The 23,376-nt window shown below is 35.7% G+C and overlaps 1 protein-coding gene across 8 annotated transcripts in view; it reads left to right on the forward strand.

Annotated features, from left to right (window-relative positions):
- The window catches only part of LOC135220978 (RNA-binding protein Raly-like), a 703,239-nt gene that overhangs the window by 451,323 nt on the left and 228,540 nt on the right, over window positions 1–23,376 (forward strand). Inside the window, exon 1 of one of the 8 annotated variants that reach the window (XM_064258668.1) lies at window positions 3,525–4,985. The exons of 4 other annotated variants lie outside the window; for them this stretch is intronic. In XM_064258668.1, coding sequence (XP_064114738.1) covers window positions 4,946–4,985 — 40 coding nt within the window. In that variant the 5' untranslated portion in view covers window positions 3,525–4,945. Of the gene's footprint in view, window positions 1–3,524; window positions 4,986–14,320; window positions 14,581–23,376 lie in introns of those variants that run through there. 3 more of the 8 variants (XM_064258671.1, XM_064258670.1, XM_064258666.1) reach the window with 3 other exon arrangements.

The following is a 23,376-nucleotide window of genomic DNA, read 5'->3' on the forward strand; positions in this document are numbered from 1 at the left end:
TTTCAGATTACTTTTTTTAGCTTCTTTCCTCCTCATTCTTTAATTCAGTTGGATTTTCCGAAAAAACAAAATAATTAAAACTAAATTAAATCACAAAATCATCTCCAGTTCTCCTCCTGTTTGCCCTAAGGTACCAAGAAATGACAAAGAAGACGAGGAGATGAGGGAAGTGTTCGGAGGGAGGTGGAAGAACGGAGTAGGAGAGAGAGAGAGAGAGAGAGAGAGAGAGAGAGAGTACATTCCCACAATTAATTGGGTTCTTGCGCAATCCCGCTATCAATTGGCAAGCCGGGAACTGTCTAGTTCACTAAAGATAGACGTACGTCGTCTTGGTGGATTTTAAAGTCGATGTATTTACAAGAAAGTGAAGACGTTTTGTTTTATGCCGGAGTTTTATTTAGTAGTCTCTCTCTCTCTCTCTCTCTCTCTCTCTCTCTCTCTCGAGAGAGAGAGAGAGAGAGAGAGAGAGAGAGAGAGAGAGAGAGAGAGAGAGAGAGAGAGAAATGATGGACTAATTATACATATGGGATGAACGTTATATTTACAAGAAAAGTGATGACGTTTTGTTTTGATGGGATTTTCTTTAATACTCTCTCTCTCTCTCTCTCTCTCTCTCTCTCTCTCTCTCTCTCTCTCTCTCTCTCTCTCTCAATGAGAAATGATGGACTAATTATACATATGGATGAACGTTATATTTACAGAAAATGAAGACGTTTTGTTTTGATGGGATTTTCTTTAATACTCTCTCTCTCTCTCTCTCTCTCTCTCTCTCTCTCTCTCTCTCTCTCTCTCTCTCACGAGCGCGCGCGCGCACACACATGCGAGATCATGGACTAAATCTTATGATGGGGAGTGCTGCACGGTATGTACTATTTGTCCTTCCGTATGAATTAGAATAAGTTTCTTTCCAATATATGCGATAAGTAAATATCACCTACACGTCTGCCGTTATAGCCCTGTTCATAAACTGATCAGTTTAACCATTTGTTTTAATTGGGTCAATATTGCGTCTTTTTACTCAGTTGCTTCTGTCATGACAGGTTCATTATTATTTTATTATTATTATTATTATTATTATTATTATTATTATTATTATTATTATTTTGTAGTTATTGATAGTGTTTGTTTTGAAAGGCCATTCAAGTTGGATTTGCTGTTTATGATTATTATTTTTCTTCGTGTTGTTATCGACAGTGGTCGTGTTCATATATTGGTTTTTCAATTTTCTTTTATGTTTGTCTTCACGCTTAAATACACTTATATTATGCAGGGGAATGTACTCTCTCTCTCTCTCTCTCCTCTTCTCTCTCTCCTCTTCTCTCTCTCTCTGAGTATTGTAATATGTTTAATTGGTGTTGAATGGGACGATTATGTATGTATAGATATATGTGTTATATATAGATATATATATATAATATATAATATATTATATAATAATATATAATATCTATATATATACATACATACATAACATACATACATGAGTACGTATGTGTTTGTATCAGTGTGTGCATGACTCATCGATATATCGATATGTAAGATAGTTTAACACGTGTCAGTAAGTACAACAACACGATAATATTCACGTAACAGCAAATGATGGTTCTGACATAATAGCTCCTAAATTATTATCAGGACGTCATCAGTCTAAAAGCAATTGTATGTATTCCATTCTAAATACGACAGATGGGAATATTCAGCGGAATATCAATTCGATAATAATTTTTTTCTCTCTGCTTCCTTCTCGCGTGCATACTATAAATATCGTAGTTTAATACTGATATTGGAAGTTCAATTGACTACGGTTTTATGCCTTCGGTGTTATTGAATGTTCTTGTCATGAAACTTTTATTTTTTCTTCGATTGCAAGTATCACTAGTATTATTTCTATGATGATGTTATGAATCTTGTGCCTGATTAAGAACAGTGTTGAGCTCTTACCTGAATGCCAAAACTACTACAGGACTATCACTAAACTTATCAAATTTAAATGGATGCCATTAAAAGATTAGGCTTCTTTTCATTTCACGAAGGATTTCAACCGATGATATAGGGACATTGATTTGTAATAACTAATATTCTTCAACATTTGTTCTACTCCATCTCTGCTAAGAATGTATCGGACAGAATATATTTCTTTATCATCTAATGTTTTGTCACCTAACGTAAAAAAAATCTGTAAATATAATTTTGTCGTCTACTATTTTTTTACCATGGGAAAGACAGCGAAAATTTATTGCTTATTCATCTAATCTCTCTTTTCAAAGGGAAAGAAAAAAATATTATTGTCTTGCGTGATAACGGTAGCTTACGCGGAAATAATTGGCTAAAGGATGAATGCAGCGGTCGTTGAGGGTAATATATATTCCTTTGTGCAAATGATCCCTTTATCGCTTCATGCGTCTTTTTCGTCTCACGTCTTACTTTTATTTTGAGTCTTATTTATGTAATCACATTTTGCCTAATAGCTCCCCATTCGTAGTATTTCCAGTGCTTTTTTTTCCAGTTTCAACTCTTTTCCTTTGCTTATTTTTATTTTTGACATATTTTTGTATGTTATCAATTACTCATGTTGCCCTTTTCATATTTTTCTTCAATTTGTATTTTTCGCTGTCCCCTTCCTAAACAATTTATCTTACTTTCTTCTTTTCTTTCTTTTTTCTTTTTGTTTACATTACACTTATTAATTTTGTTCCTTCGGTAGTTCGTGTTACGGGAAGTGGGGAAAATATTTATTATGATTCGTTGTTGGAGCTACTACTACTACTACTACTGCTGTAGATGATGATGACGACGTCACTACGACATTAAGGAAGAAAGACGATGGTGATAGTGATAATAATAGAAATAATAATCATGATGATTCACTTTTCTTTGGCAGTCCTCTTACTAGCTGAGTGGATTTCAGTTGGCATCCTCATCTAAGGATTGATGTTGACGTATGCCAGTAAAGTTAAAATATGAGTAAATAACTTAGTTCCTGTTATTTTCTCCGCCGTGAAAGATAACCCAAATGTTTGAGGCAGCAGGATTAAACAAGATTATTACTGCTGATAATTAACCTATAGACGAATAATTAAAAGATGCGTAAGACGAGAGCGGCATTAGTTGTAAGCAAGCGGCAGAGGATCAGATGGAGATGCGATTTATTGATGAGTGAGTGATCGTTTTTGGTGTGTGACTTCGTAGCGAGTATGGGCATCGAGCGTGGTTTCCAAGGCTCCCCAAATCCTCTTTGTGGTGGATGAGGTATAGTGCGTGGCGTGCACTGTGCGTTGGTTGTAACCTTCCGCCATCAGGTTCTCTCTCTCTCTCTCTCTCTCTCTCTCTCTCTCTCTCTCTCTGTGGATGTGTGTACACGAGCACGACCAGGTCAACCTGCTGCTATGATCGTGCGATAGCTGGATCGCATGGGTCGGGAGAACTATGGTACGGGTCTGTAAAAATAGATATCGCTGACAGCACTTTGGCCTGCGCAGAGGCACAGGTGGGCTAGGCTGAGACCCTCGAAAACTTTCCCAGGGTAGTAGTTCTTCGTCTCCAGCCACGGCGCTACCTGCCATTTCCTCCCGCCTTCCTCCACACCGCTCACTGGGAACTCAAATCCGCCATCCTGCTGCTGTTGCTGCTGCTGCTGCCCGCCGCCGCCGCTGCCGCCTCTCTCTCTTTTTGCCAGCTCGCTCGCCGCCACGCAGTTATATTAATTTCTCTCTTTTTTTTTTCATTTCGGTCTTGGCCCGGATCCTCTCTTTCTTCGGCTCTTTTCGTCTGGCCCGCCTGCTTTCCCGTCATCTCGTGAAAAAGGGAACGAGTGTCCTTTTCAAAAAAGGCGGCCCTGGGAAGGAATACGTACCCGAACCCGTACAAAAGTGAGAGAAAGAGAGAAGGTAGGATTAATTACTTCATAGGGTGTCGTAAGCCACATTAAAGCTACCTTGCTGGACGTGACGTGGCGCCATGTGAGGAAGAGAGAAAGAGAGAAACAGTGGTAGTTCCAGTGACTGAAAGGGAGTTGTAAAGCAGTTCGCCCGGCCGTGGAAGGCATCTTCTACAGCGGCCCTGTCTCCAATAATGCGCGGGGCATAACTTCAATGATATGACATTGGCACCCTCACTTCGACTCTCGTTTCTTTTTTATCGCTTTAGACTCATTGGACAGGTGTGAAGGACGAGACAGTTTTTCAACCGAAGGTGACAGTTATTGAGCTGACGGCTGACGGTGTTGAAAAAAATTGATGTCCTTTGTGAACTCATAAGGTCTCATAAGGAGGATACATATTGTGAGGTATTTAGAACTGCCGATTATTTCATTCATTAGAGAGGCCTGGCTCCAAAAAAACTATCGTAAGAGTAAAATTCTCGTTCATGGTTAAGTTGTACGTGGAAACGTTGAAAATAGATGGTCTTCTGTATTTCATGAGCTTTGACAGGTGGACAATTGAATATTTTGGTGCACTGTAACAAGACAATTCTCAGGTAAATTAGTATTGCAGTATTCAAGTGATATTTAGAAAGAATTAGAGCTGTATGACAGGAAATTCTGTCACGGACATATAGCAGTATACACGTATGTGTTGGATAGCGAATAAGAAATTGAAGTAAGTTGCTTAAATAAAAGTAACACAGTAGCCATTAGGTTTTCTAGATTTGTTTAGTAACACCTACTTAATCATTTTTTCAAGTTAGCAATACCAAACATTTTGATGTAGCTGCGTTTTCCTGTGTACTGTTAACCATCTTAGAGCTATCTGTAGACCTCATTTTTCAAACTTCTCGAAACAAATCAAGTGTTGTTGGACAGCGCTTCATTAAACGTCAAATGCTACTGACGTAGACCCATCAGCAACTGGGAGACGTAACGTAGCGTTCGGAGAACTGACACAAATATCAATAATAAAGGTGAAAGGCACCGAAGACCGTTTGTGGAAATTTTGGCTACTTGCGCATGCGCCAGCCTTTCATCATGAACGCCTATCACCAACCAGGTAAGGCTGTACCATATACCCACGTTTAGTCTTGCTGTTTGATGAGTTTATATATATAATATATATATATATATATATATATATATATATATATATATATGATATATATATATATATGAGAGAGAGATATGGGGAGGGGAAATAAAGAAGATTGACAATAAAGATTGTGTATTCAGATGCACGCGTGTAAGTTTAAGACGCATATATATATATATATATATATATATATATATATATATATATATATATATATATATATATATATATATATATGTGTGTGTGTGTGTTTCTACGTTTCTCTCGATTCAGCTAAAATGGATAACAACGGTGCTACAATTCCGATTGGATGTAACCCCTCATTTGTGCGGCAAGGAAATGAGTTACGGGTTTGATGCGTGCAAAATTGCTTGGTCTATAAATCAAAGGTAGATATCCATTGGCGTCACCCACTCCAATGGACAAAGACTGTTAACGGTAAAACAGAAGTGTTCTGCGTTTGTTCGTGGTTAGTGGAAACCCGTGGTGAAAAAAAAAAAACTCGTTCTATCGAGCATTCTATTTGTACTACAGGCTTTATTGTCTTGGGCGCGTCTACAACTCCCCTTTTCCTCATTCTTAGCTGTATCCCGCAAGGCTTTGTTCTCTCTCCTCGCGTCTCTTACCCACAAGATAAGCGACCTTCCCTCGGCTCTTAAGTCACCAACTCATTTGACGGTAATTTTCATTATCGTTATTTCTGTTCTACTTCATTTCCCATTCTCAGCTATGCCTAACTTTGCCGTAAAGTGTCTAGGAATATCTTGAATGGGTGTGGAATGTTAATGAGTTGAACTCCTGAGTTTCTTTTGTATTATTGGTCATACCTTTCATGTATGCTAAAATTCTTAGAATTTTCAATTTTTCCCTGTAGAATTTCGGTATACATTTTATAACTTACAAGCAGCTTTATATGCATGGCAGTGTAAAAATTGATACTTATGTGAGTTGGCTCTTCTTTTCCTTTTTTAAAGTTAGAGGGAAATTTTGTCGTATTAGGGAAATCTTGCGTCTAATTAGAATTTCGTCGTACCTTTTTATATGTCATATGTAGCAATTAAGTATAAACGCGTCTAATAAATATGCTGGGTCGTAAATACTTCTTACTTATAATTTTGGGACGTCTTTGCCTCTTTTTTCATGATTTTTATGATCTTTGGAGCAACTTACAGAGCTTTGAACACCTAAAGTGGGAATGTAATTAACACCCTGGATGGTTTTCCATGTAGAGCAGAATTAAATATGGATAGGTGTGTGACGCATTTCTTTATGCATAAGCATGATAAGTAACCGTAGATGCAGTATTTATTTAAAATGCAAATTTTAATTTAATAAATTGATTATACAGGCAAACGCATAAGGCGAATACTTCATTTGAAGTCAGTCAACGCAAAGAGACTAGTATTTAATATTTTTTCCTTTGGGTGGTCTCTATGGAAACTAGTTCACAGTTGCATGTGCATGCCGATGGAAGAACAAGCCATTAAAAGAAAGTAGCCATCTTTGTCCTATATGTCACTAAGTTTTGTCTATAACCTTCAGTCTAAGCTGTTATTATGAATATATATGAACATATTCATGCTAAATGTAATGGTTTCCCTAACAGCAAGTGGCTCCCAGAAAGGGAAAAGACAATAATTGCAGTCATAATCACGTTTTAACGGTTGGCTCGTGGATTAATCTCTGAACAGAAAACTTCCACACCATTAGCCGTTCACCTTTATCTTGTGTGCACTTTCCTAGATCTTAAGGCCCCTTCTTACCAATACTTCGGGCACATCATCCATGTATCCCTTTCCCTGTCTTCCTGCCCTTCTCTCTTCTATCAATTCTGAATTAGATACGCTTTTAACTAACATAATATCGTCTTCCAAACTTTCCACATTGCCCGGTCACCTCAAAGCGCCAACCATATCACCACTTATCCAACTCATTTCTCATATATGTATATATATATATATATATATATATATATATATATATATATATATAATATATACACATACACATACACATACACATACATACACGTGTGTCTGTGTCTAAACTAAAGCATGAACTGTAGAGAGAGAGAGAGGAAAGGAAGTTAAATTAAAGAAATTGAAGCAGAAAATAGTAAACACTTTTAACTTATTTTGATAAATCAAACGTTAACGCACAGCAGCCGGCGTTGTAAACAGAGACATCGAAATCCCGGAGGAGGACGAGGAGCGTCTTTTCCCATAGGACGGTCTCCTTGACTTTCTGAGCGGAAATCTGCATAACAAATTCTAATGTCAGTGACAGATGGCTCTGGATATAAATGTAAGTGGACATTCTGTATACCATAAAGGTGCAATCACATATGGTTCAGGTGCCAGAGAGATGTCAGGAAGGTAAAGGATGATTGTGAATAGTGATGGCGACAATGCATCCATTTCTTTTAATGTACGAGAAACGCATTCATATACATCGTATCGTCACGGAAGTTTGATTTGAATGTTGATCACATGGGCCATTTTGCAGATAATTCACATACAAGTGGGAGTCTATGAAGCATTAGCGGTTGATATGCATTCTTTTAAGAAGTAGGTTATGACCTTACTTTACTTACCTTTCCTTGAAGTAATGTATATTTTTTATGACAAAGAAGTAGAGTCAATATGTATAAATTAAATTTAGAATTGGGAAAATTTAAATATATATAGAATCTGCTGTTTTATATATATATATATATATATATATTATATATATATATATATATTCACTTACGTGCGATGTTTGTATATTCACAAGTATATAACCATAAATATCATTTAACATCCAAAGCAATACATTGGTAATGATTTACATCTTAGGGAAATTGTAAATATGTGCCTCGTCATCGGGAGGATTCGAACGTTGGCCTGGTATAGAAACAACGATAAACTAGATATATATATGTGTGCATATATATATATATATATATATATATATATATATATATATATATATAGATGATGAAATAACATTTGCGCCACGCAGCAAATGACCAGCCAATGGCATGATAAAACTAGCAAGTATGCGGAATGCCAGAGACCTGTTCGCTTGCAACTGCAGATAATTGTTACAAAGAGAAGTGCATGGCGACAGGACCGTCAGATAAAATAGCAAGTAATCACCATAACGTGTGCCCGCTTGCTCTTATGAATATAAGAGAGCGTGTAATTCTATGATCACTGTAGCAACGATAATTGCTGTTTCTCTAATCACCTTCATTTAAGTTAAGAAAACAGCTTAGTGGCGACCACACACACACACACACACACACACTCTCTCTCTCTCTCTCTCTCTATATATATATATATATATATATATATATATATATATATATATATATATATATATATGGTGTATGTCTGTTTGTTCGCGTTTATTTGTGCGTTTGTGTGAATGTGTGTAATTTATCGAATTAAAATAACCATTATTTTATTTCGATGTGCTTTGCCATTTCATGTTCATATGTAGTATATATGTAAAACACTAATTTCCGGCAGCTGGTCGAGAAAAGTATAGATCCGGTATTGGATACTGCTGCATAAGAGCTTGAGTTGAATTGGCTAACGCTTGGTTGGTTGCTAGACTCTGCAATAAAACTGTGTCGCTATTTTTTGTTTATTGTAAGGTTCAGGTGTTCCAACCCAACCCAAAAGAAAAGTCGCTCATGGATATATGCATGTAAACTCAAGTATGTATCATATTCTTACATCGGGTAGAGAGAGAGAGAGAGAGAGAGAGAGTTGGTTCTGTATGGTATAGCAAGAGCAACATCATTATTCTTGGCTGGCAGTACCCTTGTTGGCTAGGCTGACTCAGAGGCACAGTATTTGTGGGACAAAGACATTCTTGCTCTCTGAAGGCTATTATTTGTTGCAGTGAATACTTTTCTGCAATGATTTGCATCTTCCATTTATTTTAAAGCATCTCGAGATAAGAGATTAAAATTTGTGATTCGTTTATGACGTAATTTATTGCCAAAGTAATCCTGCAGAGACGAGGTTTGATAAAAGCTACCTTACCGATATTTCTTTTTTCGACTTTGTTTATTCATATGAGTGGTCTTTCCACTTCTTCATGGTTTCATAGCGACAGTAACCTTACTGACTTGATGAAAAAAAAAAGATTTTTTAATAGAATTATCTTCTGTGAAGGAAAGTGCGTATTATGCCGCGGTCTCGAGATGAAACGAACAATAATATACAGTTTATATATCAGGTGGTGCAAGAGTTCTCTCGCGTGATAATGTTTTCATTTAATCCCAGGTTTGAAGTTTTCACAAACAACAGTGTGCCTTCTTATATTAGATTTGCAGAGGTATTTGTTTTCAGCACTCATAGCAACATCCCAAAATGGACAGGCACACACTCAGGAGCCTCGTGAGTGAGGGAATGCGCATACTACAAGTCTTCGTAGAGAGAGAGAGAGAGACCTTACCTTACCTTACAGACCTTACATCTTGTTCGGGTTGCCCCAGGTCCCTCAGTGTGAGGCGCCTCTAATGTCTACCAGAGAGTTGCTAGTACATCTTCCGGTATATTTTGCATCTTCCAATCTTGGATGGTCTGGGATGCAGTTTAGATATTTGTCGAGCTTATTCTTAAACACATCTACGCTCACTCCTGATATATTCCTCAGATGAGCTGGCAACGCATTGAATAGACGCTGCATTATCGATGCTGGTGCGTAGTGGATTAATGTCCTGTGTGCTTTCCTTATTTTTCCTGGTATATTTTTGGGCACTATTAATCTACCTCTGCTTGCTCTTTCTGATATTTTTAGTTCCATGATATTTTCTGCTATTCCTTCTATCTGTTTCCATGCCTGCTGAATTATCATGTAGCGTTCTCTTCTCCTTTCCAGACTATATAATTTTAAGAATTGTAGTCTTTCCCAGTAGTCTAGGTCCTTAACTTCTTCTATTCTAGCTGTAAAGGACCTTTGTACACTCTCTATTTGTGCAATATCCTTTTGATAGTGTGGGTACCATATCATATTGCAATATTCAGTGGACTACGAACATATGTTTTATAAAGCATAATCATGTGTTCAGCTTTTCTTGTTTTGAAGTGCCGTAACAACATTCCCATTTTTGCTTTACATTTTGCCAACAGAGTTGCTATTTGATCATTGCATAACATGTTCCTATTCATCATCACACCAAGGTCTTTAACTGCTTCCTTATTTGTGATGGTCTCATTATTAGGTCCCTTATATGCATATAGCTTTCTTTCTCTGTCTCCATAATTTATTGATTCAAATTTATCAGAGTTAAATACCATCCTATTTTACCTCTGCCCAATCATATACTTTGTTAAGGTCTCTTTGTAGAGCGTTCCTATCTTCATCACAAGTAATTTCTCTACTTATTCTTGTGTCATCTGCGAAACTACTCACTATCGAATCCTTAACATTATTGTCTATGTCTTCAACTCATAATAACAAACAGTATTGCAGCTAACACCGTACCTTGCGGCACACCGGATATTACCTTGGCTTCATCCGATTTCTCGTCGTTTGCAATAACTATCTGTTTTCTGTTGTGTAAAAATTCTTTTAACCATCTTCCTACTTTATCCACGCTATTGTGTTTTCTAATTTTCTTCGCTAATATATTATGGTCTACTTTATCAAAAGCTTTTGCAAAGTCTAAATAAACCACATCTGTTTCATTTCCGCTTTTCATATTTTTGAATATGTTTCACGGTGGACTAACAGTTGGGTTTGTGTACTTTTTCCGGGTACGAAACCATGTTGTCCTTTATTAAACAAATTATTTTTTATTAAATGTTTCATAATATTTTTCTTCATTACCCTTTCATACACTTTCATTATATGTGATGTTAGACTCACAGGCCTATAATTACTTGCCTCTAGCTTGATCCACTTTTGAAAGTAGGGGTAATATACGCTAATTTGTGCTCATCATATATCTTGCCTGTATCTACACTTTGTCTTAATAATATTGCAAGTGGCTTTGCGATAGAATGAACTACTTTCTTTAACAAAATAGCAGAATTCCATCAGGCCCTGCAGCAGCTCCATTTTAATTTCATTAATAGCCTGCACAATATCAGCTTCATTAATATCTATGTCAGCTAAATATTCACTATTTTCATCCCTTACTTCTATATCATTATCTTCATTATCTATTCTAGGGGTGAATTCTCTCTTATATCGTTCTGCCAGTATGTTGCAAATTTCCTTTTTTTCATTCGTTAATCTCCCTTCAATTCTCAGAGGGCCTATTTCTATTCTTCTTTTATTCATCTTCTTCGCATATGAGTATAATAGTTTGGGGTTTTGCTTGATATTTAATAGGGTTTTTTCTTCCAAGTCCCGTTTTTCATTTTCTTTTGATTGTATAATCTTTTTTTCTGCATTTTCTATCTTACTTTTTAGTTCTATAACTTTCCATGCATTTTTTTCTTTTGCAAGACCTTTTTTCCACTTTCTGATTTTCTGGAACAAGATTCTTCTGTCTCTTGGTATGCATGAATGATGTTTACTTTTCTTCTTCGGTATATATTTTTTCCACTATTATCTCCAATATTTATATAATATCTCCGTATTTACCCTTATGTCATCACTTACGAAAATGTTATCCCAATCTTTGTTTAATTCTTCATTAATTTCTGACCATTTTATATTTTTACTGTAGAAGTTGTATTTTCCATATCCTTCCCACTTTTTCATTTCTTGCTTATCTCTATTTTCACTTGCTTTGGAATGAACTGTTAACTTCTATGACATTATGGTCTGAAATACTCGCATTATAAACTATTATTTCTTTAACATAATTCATCTCGTTCACAAATACTAGGTCTAAAGTATTTTCCTTTCTTTCTTGTTGGCAGGTGATTTATTTGTTGAATGTTGTATTCTAGTAGCATATCTAATAGCTTTTTGAGTTGCCTCTTATCTTCTGCACTACTATTACTCTCTTTTTTATATGTATAAGTACAACCACAATCTCCTATTCATTCTTTCCATTCTACGAAAGGAAAGTTGAAGTCACCAGATAGGAGAATAGTCCAGTCCTTGTGATTTCTACATATATCATCCAATTTTTCAATTATTAAGTCAAACTCTTTAGTATTAGGAGGTCTATATATTACTATGTTCATCAATTTTTCAGATTCAAATTCTACCGCTATTAGTTCACATTCTGAGTTACTATATTTCTCATATATTTTTCCTTGTTTTTTGTCTTTCCCATATATTGCGGTTCCCCCTTGATTCCTATTTTTTCTATCTGATCTATAAGTTTGGAACCCTTTTATTTGATCATCATTCCCAGTCTCTTGGGAATACCAGGTTTCACTTATATTCATTATATCTATTTTCTTTTTCATTTTGGGTTGGGTTAGTTCTTCTAAGTACTCTATTTTTCTTTTTGAGTTACTCGTAACTAAACCTGCGCATTCATCACTATGATGGTTTGCGTGTTTTCTCCTTCATTTAATACTGATAGTAATAAGGATTTTCCCATGTCTCTTTCCTGTTCTGGTATGTTGTTCTTTTTTTCATTTCCAGAAATTCTGACATTAAAAAATCCAACTTTTCCATAATATTTGATCTTCCTTCATCATAATTATTCATTTTGTGTCTGAATCTGCAATTTTCTCCGTTTCTGCAATATCCTCTTGCATAATAAATACAGTTACGTATTATCTCTTGAGTAGAATTTCGGAGCTGATGCTTTGAAATTCTTTGCTGACACCTCTGCATATCTCATTGGTGGTTTGCTTTTCTCTTTTACCTGATATTCTTGATTTCTCTCTTTATTTGTTTCTTTCTTATTTTGGATTTTATTACTTGGTTGGTTATTTATTTGATTATGATTCATGGCTACAGGGTGCATATATTTGCATTTTTTGTCGAACTTACATCCTTTTCCTTCTTTTAGGTTTTTACATATTTTTGGATGCAGATCTCTGCAATCATCCCCATATCCATCTAAGTATGCACATTTACCATATATTTCATAGTTTTGACATATCTTAGGATGTTTGTAGTAACATCTTTCTCCAAATCTGCAATTCCCTCTTTTCAAAAGGTTGCAGATTTTGTCTTTCTTGTCTATTTTTTCCTCTTTCCCGTCATTGTATAGATCTGGGTAGAGCCTCTTCGGGATTTGCTTTGTTTTTCTGTTGTCATATCGTAATTTATTTCTTCGTAGGTATGCTGCTTTATTGCCTCATATGTAGTATCAATGAGTATCTCTGCATCCATACTTTTATCTTGTTCTTTGTTTCCTTATTTTTTCTGTCATTTCATTTTTGTTTACTTCTCTTCCGTTTTCCTCTTCTTCTTTTCTTCTTCTTCTTCCTCTCCTCTTCTTTTCTTCATCCTCAACTATTTGTACATCAATCTTGATTTAATAACATGTCTATCATGATAGACATGTTGAACAAAAAAAATTCTTGTATCTTTTCTCAAATCTTGTATTACCTCAGCACACTGTGGATGGGTCGGAATGTTGCATGCAGCACATTTTCTGATTAGGTTTTGTGGATTGACTATGCTATACCAACCTTCCTTACACAGTTTGCATGCTTTTGGCATTCTCCTAATGCATCAATTAGTATATTCACAAGATTCACCTTATTCATTTTCTTTGTCGGAATATGTTGTTTATGTATATTTTCTTTATGAGTCTCTTGACCACTTGGATTTTATTTGGAACTTCTTCAATTATTTTCAAGATGTTTTCATTAGATTTGTTCCAGTTTGAAGGATTATATCCTTCTAATATATCTATGAATGCTTTTGTATCTTTTTGGTTAGGACTGTTGCTGATTTCATAGATGAGAAATGCCAGTTCCCTTCCTGCTACCTCATCGTATTGCGAATCTGCTAGACACGCCAAATTACGCCACCTTTTCCCGCAGTTGGAGCTTACTGCCATCTTGTTCTGATTTATAGTATTACACTTGATAAACTAACTTAGAAGACGCTTTATCCTACTATTTTCACACTAATCTTTTCACCGATAGTTCACGAACACTTCTAGATATTTCTCAAATTCTAGTCGTATGTTAAACTTGTGATATCTGTTGATTATTGTGACTTCACGCGGGTACGTCTCACCAAGCAAGATGGCTACTACGAGAGAGGAGAGAGAGAGAGAGAGAGAGATGCAATCGGCTACACACTTGAAGCTGTGTCATATGTGCGTCACTTTCTATCAAGGACGGCGGAGTGGATAGTGATAGTGTTTAGGAGTGTCAGATTCTGGACAGTGACTCGACATTCGTTTTATCGATTCATGTAACACACCTGACATCTTAAGGAGAGTAGAGCTTTGGACTGGCCGGGGAAGTGATGTCCAAGTGGCCTGTGATCAAGGAAGCATGTGGTCTTGTTGATTTGGTGTCCTTAGGGGAGTTCATGTCCCCCTGGTAGTGAGCATGGGTTCTTGGCACGACCTTCTGATTAGATGTGAGTCAGGTGCAAAGAAGGCAGAAGGCCAAACGCCGAGCTATGCTACTCACCAGTGGAGTGGAAAGATGGCGGAAGCCGCCAGGTACAGGAATCCTAGGTAATGTTCAGCTGTTTAAAGAACTCACCTCTTAGCTAATGCTTTTGAAATGCGGAGATGGAGGTGAAGTACCTCTTAACCTAGATGACATCGTTGATTTTTAGAGATGAAAAGGGGGCAATAAAACAGTGAAATGAAAGCATTATAAAGAAACTCAGAGAAATGACAAAGAAAGATTTGCCGCTTTCTATAGGTTACTTGTGATAAAAAAAAATCGTAACTAGAATTTTTTGAATCGTGGAGAAATTACAGGTATTGCAATTCAATTATTTGAATCACACTAAATGTTTTCCAGTCGTACCCATCCATGCTCCGAAGTCTGCCTTTGCGGTCTTGGTGCTGGTTTGCCCCCGATGGAGTTAATATTTCGGTTTTCAGCAAGTCTTAGAAAAAAGTTGACAGCTTCATACCCTCCTCCAATTCTGGCAGCGACCCATCATCGTTAACTAACATCTCGGTACATAATTGAATGCTCAAGTGAACAGTGGCATAATGGATTATTAAGAATACGGACCCACGTTTTCCATTCACCAGGATCGAAATCTGATATCTTTGCTGCACGTTCAACTTCTTGTTATCGCTTCGTGTGGATGCGCATAAATTAGTTTTCAAGGCGGATCAGATGACGACATTTAAACTTCTTAAAACACTTCCGGCTTTATCAATTAATGATTTCACAAGAATGACTCTCCCCAATCCTTGTGAAAAGACTTGCACGTGAAGGGTCCTAAGCGGCAATGAATAGCTAGAATAGATAAGAAGTCCACCTTTAAGAAAAGTGAGCTATATTTAGCATCTGTCTTTAGAAATATGAGCATAATTTATTTTGCCCGAAAAATGTTCGATTCAAAATCCAAGTTATGATGATTTATTTTTCTTATCAAAATTGACATCCAGTTATTTGCTTATTTCCATGCGATTTTAATCTGTTTAAATGCAATATTTTCATTGTTGTTATTGATAACCAAAGATGATTTTTACTTCCAAAGTTGTTCATTTACTTATTTGTAATAAATGTAAGCTGATAAAATATACGCATGTTTAGGTCCTGTTAACATTACGGTTTTATTTACTTTCTAATCAGACAATAACTGGTTCTCCAAGGATTGGTTAATAATTGTAATCAAACAGCAACAATAACAACTACAACTAGAATTGCACTTCAGTTAATAATAATTGTATTTACAACACTGGTTAAATTAGAAATTGTACAATTACGGGGGTAAAAGGAAAACACACAAGTATTGGCAGGTAGTACAAGAGTGTGAGTTACGTATTCATTTTTGTGAAAAAAAATAATGTCACAAATGAAGTGAGAATGAAAAATGTGAATAAGTTATGGCACCCAAAATTACACAGAAAAAGCTTTGGAATTGAATAATTCGCAGGAGGCAAAAGTTGAGAAGTATGGATGAGTTGTTGAACCAGATCTCCTATATGGATGAAGAGTGTGAATCATCTGGATGTCGGGAAACTTGGGAATACTTTTAGGTTAACTTTCCATTCAGTATGGGCGCAACACGTAGGACCGACAGTGATGAACGTAGACATACGAGCGTAGACATACGACGAGCAAATGGTATAAAGTTTATCATAGGTAGAATAAAGGTTTCGTGTAGATGAAATGAGGTACGTTTTGTAGGAAGAAAAGGGGATGTACTGAACTGGCTTTTAGACGAATGATGAACCACCTGGAAGAAAAAGAGGTGAATGTAACAGCTGATTGGGGGATTTTCTCAAACTGTTTTGAGGCTGTGGAAGTTGTGTTTTTCTGAAACCACTCTTTCACTTAAGGAATCCTTAACTGTAGAGCTGTGATCAACATTATCGATATTATTAACAACTTACTGATAAAATTAAAAGGGTTTAGATTTTTCTTTCCTTTCGTCCTCCCTTCTGTCTGACTGCGTGTCCGTCTGTGTATTTGGTATACTTACCTAATCTACCAAACTACACAGCATTTAAGTAAAAAATTGACAAAAAAATTACAATCAATCCAAAAATTAACTAACAAAAATAATTACTACAATCAATCCAAAGCGCCTCAGTGGCGTGGTTGGTATGGTCTTAACCTGCCACCTCGGTGGCCGCGAGTTCGATTCTCGACCATTCCATTGAGGTGTGAGAGATGTGTATTTCTGGGGCTAGAAGTTCACTCTCGACATGGTTCGGAAGTCACGTAAAGCCGTTGGTCCCGTTGCTGAATAACCACTGGTTCCATGCGACGTAAAAACACCATACAAACAAACAATCAATCCAAAAATTAAGTGTCAAAAAAAAAAAATACAAGTAATCCAAAAATGAAGGTGCGATTATATAAGTACAATTATAAAGTCAAATGAATCGCAGTACATGCAATGATGAAGATAATGAAAACAATAAAATTATAATCTTCGTGGTTTAAATGGAAATGACGAAATCAATAAGATGAAAACCATTAACCATCAGATGATAACTGCACAGTTTATTATTTCGTTTAAAGATCAACACGTGCTATGGCTGGCGGCCCTAAGAGAGTCGATGTGAACCACAGATAGGCATGCACTACCGAAGTTAAAGGGATCTTCGTCTTCGAGGCAGATATGCACAGTTTATTCGAGACACTAATTCCCATTTAATAAAAGCATAGTTATTACTTAACGAATGGTAACGTTTGTTGCTCTTTTAATGGTACGATGGAAACGACAATTTTTATTTTAAAAAATTGTTTAAAAATTCATCGGGTTTTTTTTATATAATACATTTCAAGAATAGCTGTAAGTCTTAAGAATTCAAGTTTTTTTCCTTGAAAATTATTCCAACTGTTTTCCTGGGCAGGGGAGACACACACATATATATATAATTTTTTAACTAATTCACATGTGTGTTACTGTGTAAAGTATCAGAGTTTTCAGAATGTTGAATTTTTAAAATGATAATGTAAGTTGCCAGTTTAGCGAATGACAAATATTTTTCATATTCAGTCACATGTGTGTTACTGTGTAAAGTATCAGTTTTCAGAATGTTGAATTTTTAAAATGATACTGTAAGTTGCCAGTTTAGCGAATGACAAATATTTTTCATATTCAGTGGAAAAAAATTAAATTACAGAAATCTTTGTGTATGATGTTGCATTATTAAGAAGGAAAAGACTGCGATGACCTTTTGATATATTTCTAGGGAAGACAATCTCCTCTCTCTCTCTCTCTCTCTCTCTCTCTCTCTCTCTCTCTCTCTCTCTCTCTCTCTCTCTCTCTCTCTAGCGACACGTAACATGTAGAGCTTGCCAAACACTAAAAGTTTATCTCCATTTCGGAAGGTAATTATATCATCCAATTACTTATTTTTTTATAATTATCCTTCATTATTTTTTTCTTTAACCCATAGTGTATCTCGTGGTTTGTTTGCAACGTTTCTATCCTTCTTTTGATCTAAATAATCAGATTGATGAGTGCATACCGGCCTCCTTTTGATCTTCTGGCTATGTTTACCACGAAGCAGGTTTTTCTTTTTGCGATTGATTCTTTCAACAGGCGGTGCGCAAGCAAACGTTTCCTGCTAACGATTTGATTTGGGCGAAAATCTGAATATTAATTAGTACTCAGGCGGAGGTCTCAGCATTTGATTAGAATTTCTCGGAGATTAGATATCAAGTTGGATCTCTGTAAAAATAAAAATAAGAAATGATAAAAAAATAAAGATTATATCTTTCTGAGGAAATTCAATTCAATTTGATGTATAGTGACTTTATGAGAATTTATTTTTCGGTAAGTAAAACGATTTTAAATTGTTTCTAAAAGAAGATGTAAGCTCGTATATAGATGGAGGTCAAGAGCAGAGAATTTTTCGATACTTTGCAAAACTCTCTCTTCAGGTTTACTTAATTAGTGGCAAAAAAGGAAGAAAAATGGCCAGGCTTTGGCAGAATATCATCAGTCCTATCGAGGATCTAAAATTTAATTGACATTATAGTGATTATGTAACCAATGATGCATATTTTTATAGACAACCATATGAGCCTTAATTGATATCTGAACGTAAATGTGGCTACCATTAAGTTGTTGATACAAGTAAACAAGTATTTTCAAATTAAGAAATTAAGATGGCAAAAATGTGGTCAATCTTTACGCATAATCATTAAAAAGAAAATCAGACTGCCGTTGCCCTTTGTTGTATTTTAGTTACACAACGAAAATCTTATTCGTGACGTTTGCATTCACTGACACTGTGTTTAGGAATGGTTTTCATGTGCACTACACACACCTTCAGTTTAGGTCTATCATTTAAGAAAGCGAAAGCTAATTATTTTTTTTATGACTAATTGCTTTCAACTGCTTTTATTTTGACACATACATATAATATTTATAGAGTATGTATAAATAAACACATTTATAAATAGAAATTCATTTTGTTTTACTTAGATATGTAGTATATATATATATATATATATATAATATATATAATATATAGATAATATATATGTGTGTGTGTGTGTGTGTGTGTGTGTGTGTCTGTGTGTAATTCATTTTGTTTTTCTTCGGTCTACAGAGAAAAGTGAAAGGTGAACGTTGACTCCGAAAAAAATTCGTTATTTCATATACATGTTCGTGTTTATGACGCTTTATAAAAGACCCCATTTCCTCAGTCACTTCTTGACCTCACAACTTGAAAAAGTTATCATCAAAACCCCCTGTACTTTCCATCTGTGCTCTCTCATCTTGGGCCACCTGGGATACAGCGGCTATTGTTGTCACCTGCACCATCTGGAGTGCCACTCAGGTGGGCGAGCAGGTGCTCTAGCCTCGTGAAAGTGGTTGAACCTTTTAGAGTTTGCCAAAATGAGTTACTTAACGAAACCGTTATAGCTTTCAGAAATGGAGCTTCTTGTATACAAGAGAGTATTGAATATTTCCACGCTTGTTATTTCGAGAGAAGCTGGAAATCGGGAGTAGGAAACAATGATAAAAAAGCTAAGCTCAAAAGAAATAAACCAAAGAATTAAAATAGCCACACGTCAAGCGCAAGTGATGTGTTTGTTTGCATATATCTGAATCTGAGTCAATGATGACAGATTTCTAAATGTAAGAGTTGTATATAGTTCGTCTAGTCTTCAGGAACAAGGGTTCTCTTTAAAGTCATTATGACCTGAATGTTTGTTTGATTAAGAGTCTGTGTTCTTGGTGTTTATTAGATTTGAAGCTCTCCTTGTTCTTATTAGTTGCTTGATAAGGCAGTAGTTATTAAACGAGCCTTGCTATTCAAGGATATCGTGTGTTTAGCATGATTTCTTTTTGTGCGGTCATTCTCACTTCTTTCGTATGATAATAAAGGAGACATTCTTGAGACATTCAGATACCCTTTGCAGAAGACAATGAGGCAGCCATTTTAGTGCGAATGTATCAAGTGTGTTCACGACTAGATGCCAACTCCAAGAACACGACTGCATACAAGGAAGTATTTTTGGCCTCTTGGCCTGTGCTCTTTGCTCTTTCAGTCTTTGGATAAATAGATAAAACTCTCATATTGGCAAGGATTGGTAACCACTTTCAGGAACCAATTGTCTAAAATTGAATTGTTACTTAAGCGTTCACACTTTCTACCTATTTTCGAAATCTTTAAATGACGTACATAGGTAATAAGGGTTTCGAAAGAATCATAGATGAGTAATGCACTTCTTGACTGTGTATTTTTGTAAAATGCAGTTCGGATATTGCTTATTTTCACTCATTGGTGTCGTTTATGAGTAAGAAATAAAATTTTTTTTTCGTTATCTTAAATATTATTATCTTTTTACTTAGTGCTTTTTTTTCGATGCTCACCGAGTGGAGTGTAGTCTCACGTCTTACATGTGGTGTACATATGATGCTGATATACGTAACAGTAGAAATTACAGCTATGAGATTCATACGATCCTCCATCACTACTATTAAAGCAAAAATACTCATATATATATATATATATATATATAGTATATATATATATATATATATATATATATATATATATATATATATATATATATATATGTGTGTGTGTGTGCGTGCGCGTGTGTGTGTTATCTGTGTGTTTATATGTACTATACACATATGTATATGTATGAACGTGAAACAAATTTCAGAACAAACAAAGAGAGGTACAGTAACAATTCTATCACTGCATCCTCTCATTCCTTAAGGAGTTTTTTGTTTATTTCTGTATCGGTGACTTAGGTGTTAAAAGCGAGCGGCCCGTGCCAACGCTGACACTCTTCCCAAGAGTGCCAGATTCTAACACGCTTTGCCCGCTGGTGCCAACGTTATAATTCGCATCGCTACTTCTTCTGCCAGAGATCATCAAAGACTATAAGGGTCTCGTAATGTACTTTTAAAATTGAATGATGTCACTTGAGAGGTATTTAGTGTCACTCTTATTTCGTCAAGGTTATTTGCCTTGTTGTCAGTTTATGAAGGATTATGCACTCCGTCCAATTTAGATATCTTCTTATCTTTTTGTAGCCGTTAACTCACTTGGCAACAGAATTATAGTCGAGGTTTTCTGCTAGAAAACCTCATTTGCAAGCAATTCCGAATAACTGTCATGCTAATCTATTATCTTTTCACTTCCGTTTTAGTAAATCATGAAAAAAATGTGAAAAATTTATAGTGGAGAATACTGTCAGGAAAATATTGTTTAGCGTTCGTCAAAAGCATTAGTTACTAATATAAAAATCAACAAAACTGTGAGTTCAATGTTGACACGCAGTACAGTAAAGACAGTTATTTATGAAAGATTTTTTGCGTGAGCCAATATCAGTGAGAACATTCATCTTTATAAGAACAATAATTCTACAATTCAACAAAATAATTTGCATAAAATTTATTATACGTTATTAATAATGATAAATGCTATGCACGAATATTGAGTTATTAAGTTTTATTACGTGACGCATCGTATTCTACTTAACATGACCAAAAAAACCTTTGCTTAACGCGGGGTTCATTTATGCAACATTCTTATGCCCCAACGGAGTAATGGCTTTATTGTCCATTAATTGCCTGGCCCAGCTGCAATAACACAAGCTTTACCGAAGCAGTAAATCGTAAGGCAACTGAACTATTTTGTCTGGCTCGGCAGTGCCAGATTTCTCCAGCATACGAGACCAATCCTTTCCCCTCCTAACTTCTCCCCACCGCATCCTTGGTTAGTAAAGGCTTATCAATCTATGTGCGTAGATGCGACCAGAATTGTAGAATTACTGGTATTTTTTGTTGTTTTAGTTGAATATCGTAAGCAGCAAAAGGTAGATTTCTTAATTGATTCCGATACTGGTGTCAGCAATTTTTGATGGTGGTACTTATTTTATAAGTTTTCCTTATTTCTTCTATTATTGATATACGCTTCCGGTTCGTATTTAATAAGTTTCTTCTAAGTACTTTTCAACATTAGATAGCATCTCGCTGTGTATAACTGTAACTTTATGGAAGTTCAGTGAAAAAAATTTCAAACGAATTTAAGTTTAATAAAAAAAATTCAAACGAATTTTATTTAATTATTTTTTTTATTTTATGTATCATTTTAACATTCTAGGTTCTGTTGTATCTTTTATACTGATATCGTGTTCGACCTTTTTATCTTTCTATTCAGTGCTTTCTGAAAGTGCATTATTCAATTTCCACCAAGGCAAAGGGAAGAGTAAGTTTGTTATTCTTGTCAAATTGAATCTCCCTATCCTTTCATATACCGCTCGGGTCTTCAGAAGTAGATATTTTGATGTGATATTTTTATCATTACGAAATATTTGTTAAATTCCTTAGGATCGAGGGACACTCATCTGTGTCGGTCTTTTGGAATATTTCTGATCTCGTTTTGTGTGATTTTGTGCTTTGTAAGCAATACTTATCTCTTTTGTGTGATTTTGTGTATTGTAAGCAATGTATTAAAAGAATATTTTACCTGTAGATTTAAAATAACAGCAGGTGTTTATTAGCTAAATTTGTCTTTAATTCCTTGATAATTTTCGCCGTGTTTCAAATGAAAGACATAAAAAAAGAGTTGCATTTAATGTTGAAGCTAATGTTCTTCCGCGTCATTTTCTGGAGGCTTCCCAGAGTGACAAATGCAACGTAATCAATATGCTTTGTATAACCACCATATCTGCTTTCCTCATTGGTGTTGCTGAAGACAGAACTGAGTTGTATTGAAACGATAACTCTCTATTGATGTCACAAAGCGAATACTCCCAATAACAACATTCAAACCATTCTCCGTCTCCTCCAGATATACGTCGGCTGGAATAGAACAATGAAGTTTTCCTTTGGTTTTCAGATGATGAAGTGGGCGTCACATTTTCTGAAATCACTTCGCTTATGTGAGCGAAAAGAACGTTCCTTGTCAACGCAAACATTGATCGCTCGATACTTCTTTTGCTTAGTATTATGTCAGTCTTTTCATGCTCATCCCCTTCCACCACAATCTCTCTCTCTCTCTCTCTCTCTCTCATACGCTTCTTTCACCTCTCAAGTCATCGAAAGCAGCTTGCCTAAGCTGTTTTTCTTTCACATTTTCGCCGCCTTCATCTGTCGAGGACTTTTGTTGTCGTCGTTAGAAGTAACTGTAATGGTTGTCTGCTTGGTTTATGCCTCTTTTATGATCACTTCAGAAATTCCTGGGATTTATATCCCCCTTAAGCCCTCTATCTTCCCAAATTGTTGGCTAGGATCCATTAAAAGCCGACCCCTGAAAGCCCCATTCAGTGTTTTTTTTTTTTTTTATAATTCTTGGCAAAAGTAGATTTTTCCCTATTTTCTATACAATCCAAAAGCTTTTCAGCCAATTAAC

Source organism: Macrobrachium nipponense, chromosome 2, assembly GCF_015104395.2.
Source record: "Macrobrachium nipponense isolate FS-2020 chromosome 2, ASM1510439v2, whole genome shotgun sequence".
Classification (NCBI taxonomy): domain Eukaryota; kingdom Metazoa; phylum Arthropoda; class Malacostraca; order Decapoda; family Palaemonidae; genus Macrobrachium; species Macrobrachium nipponense.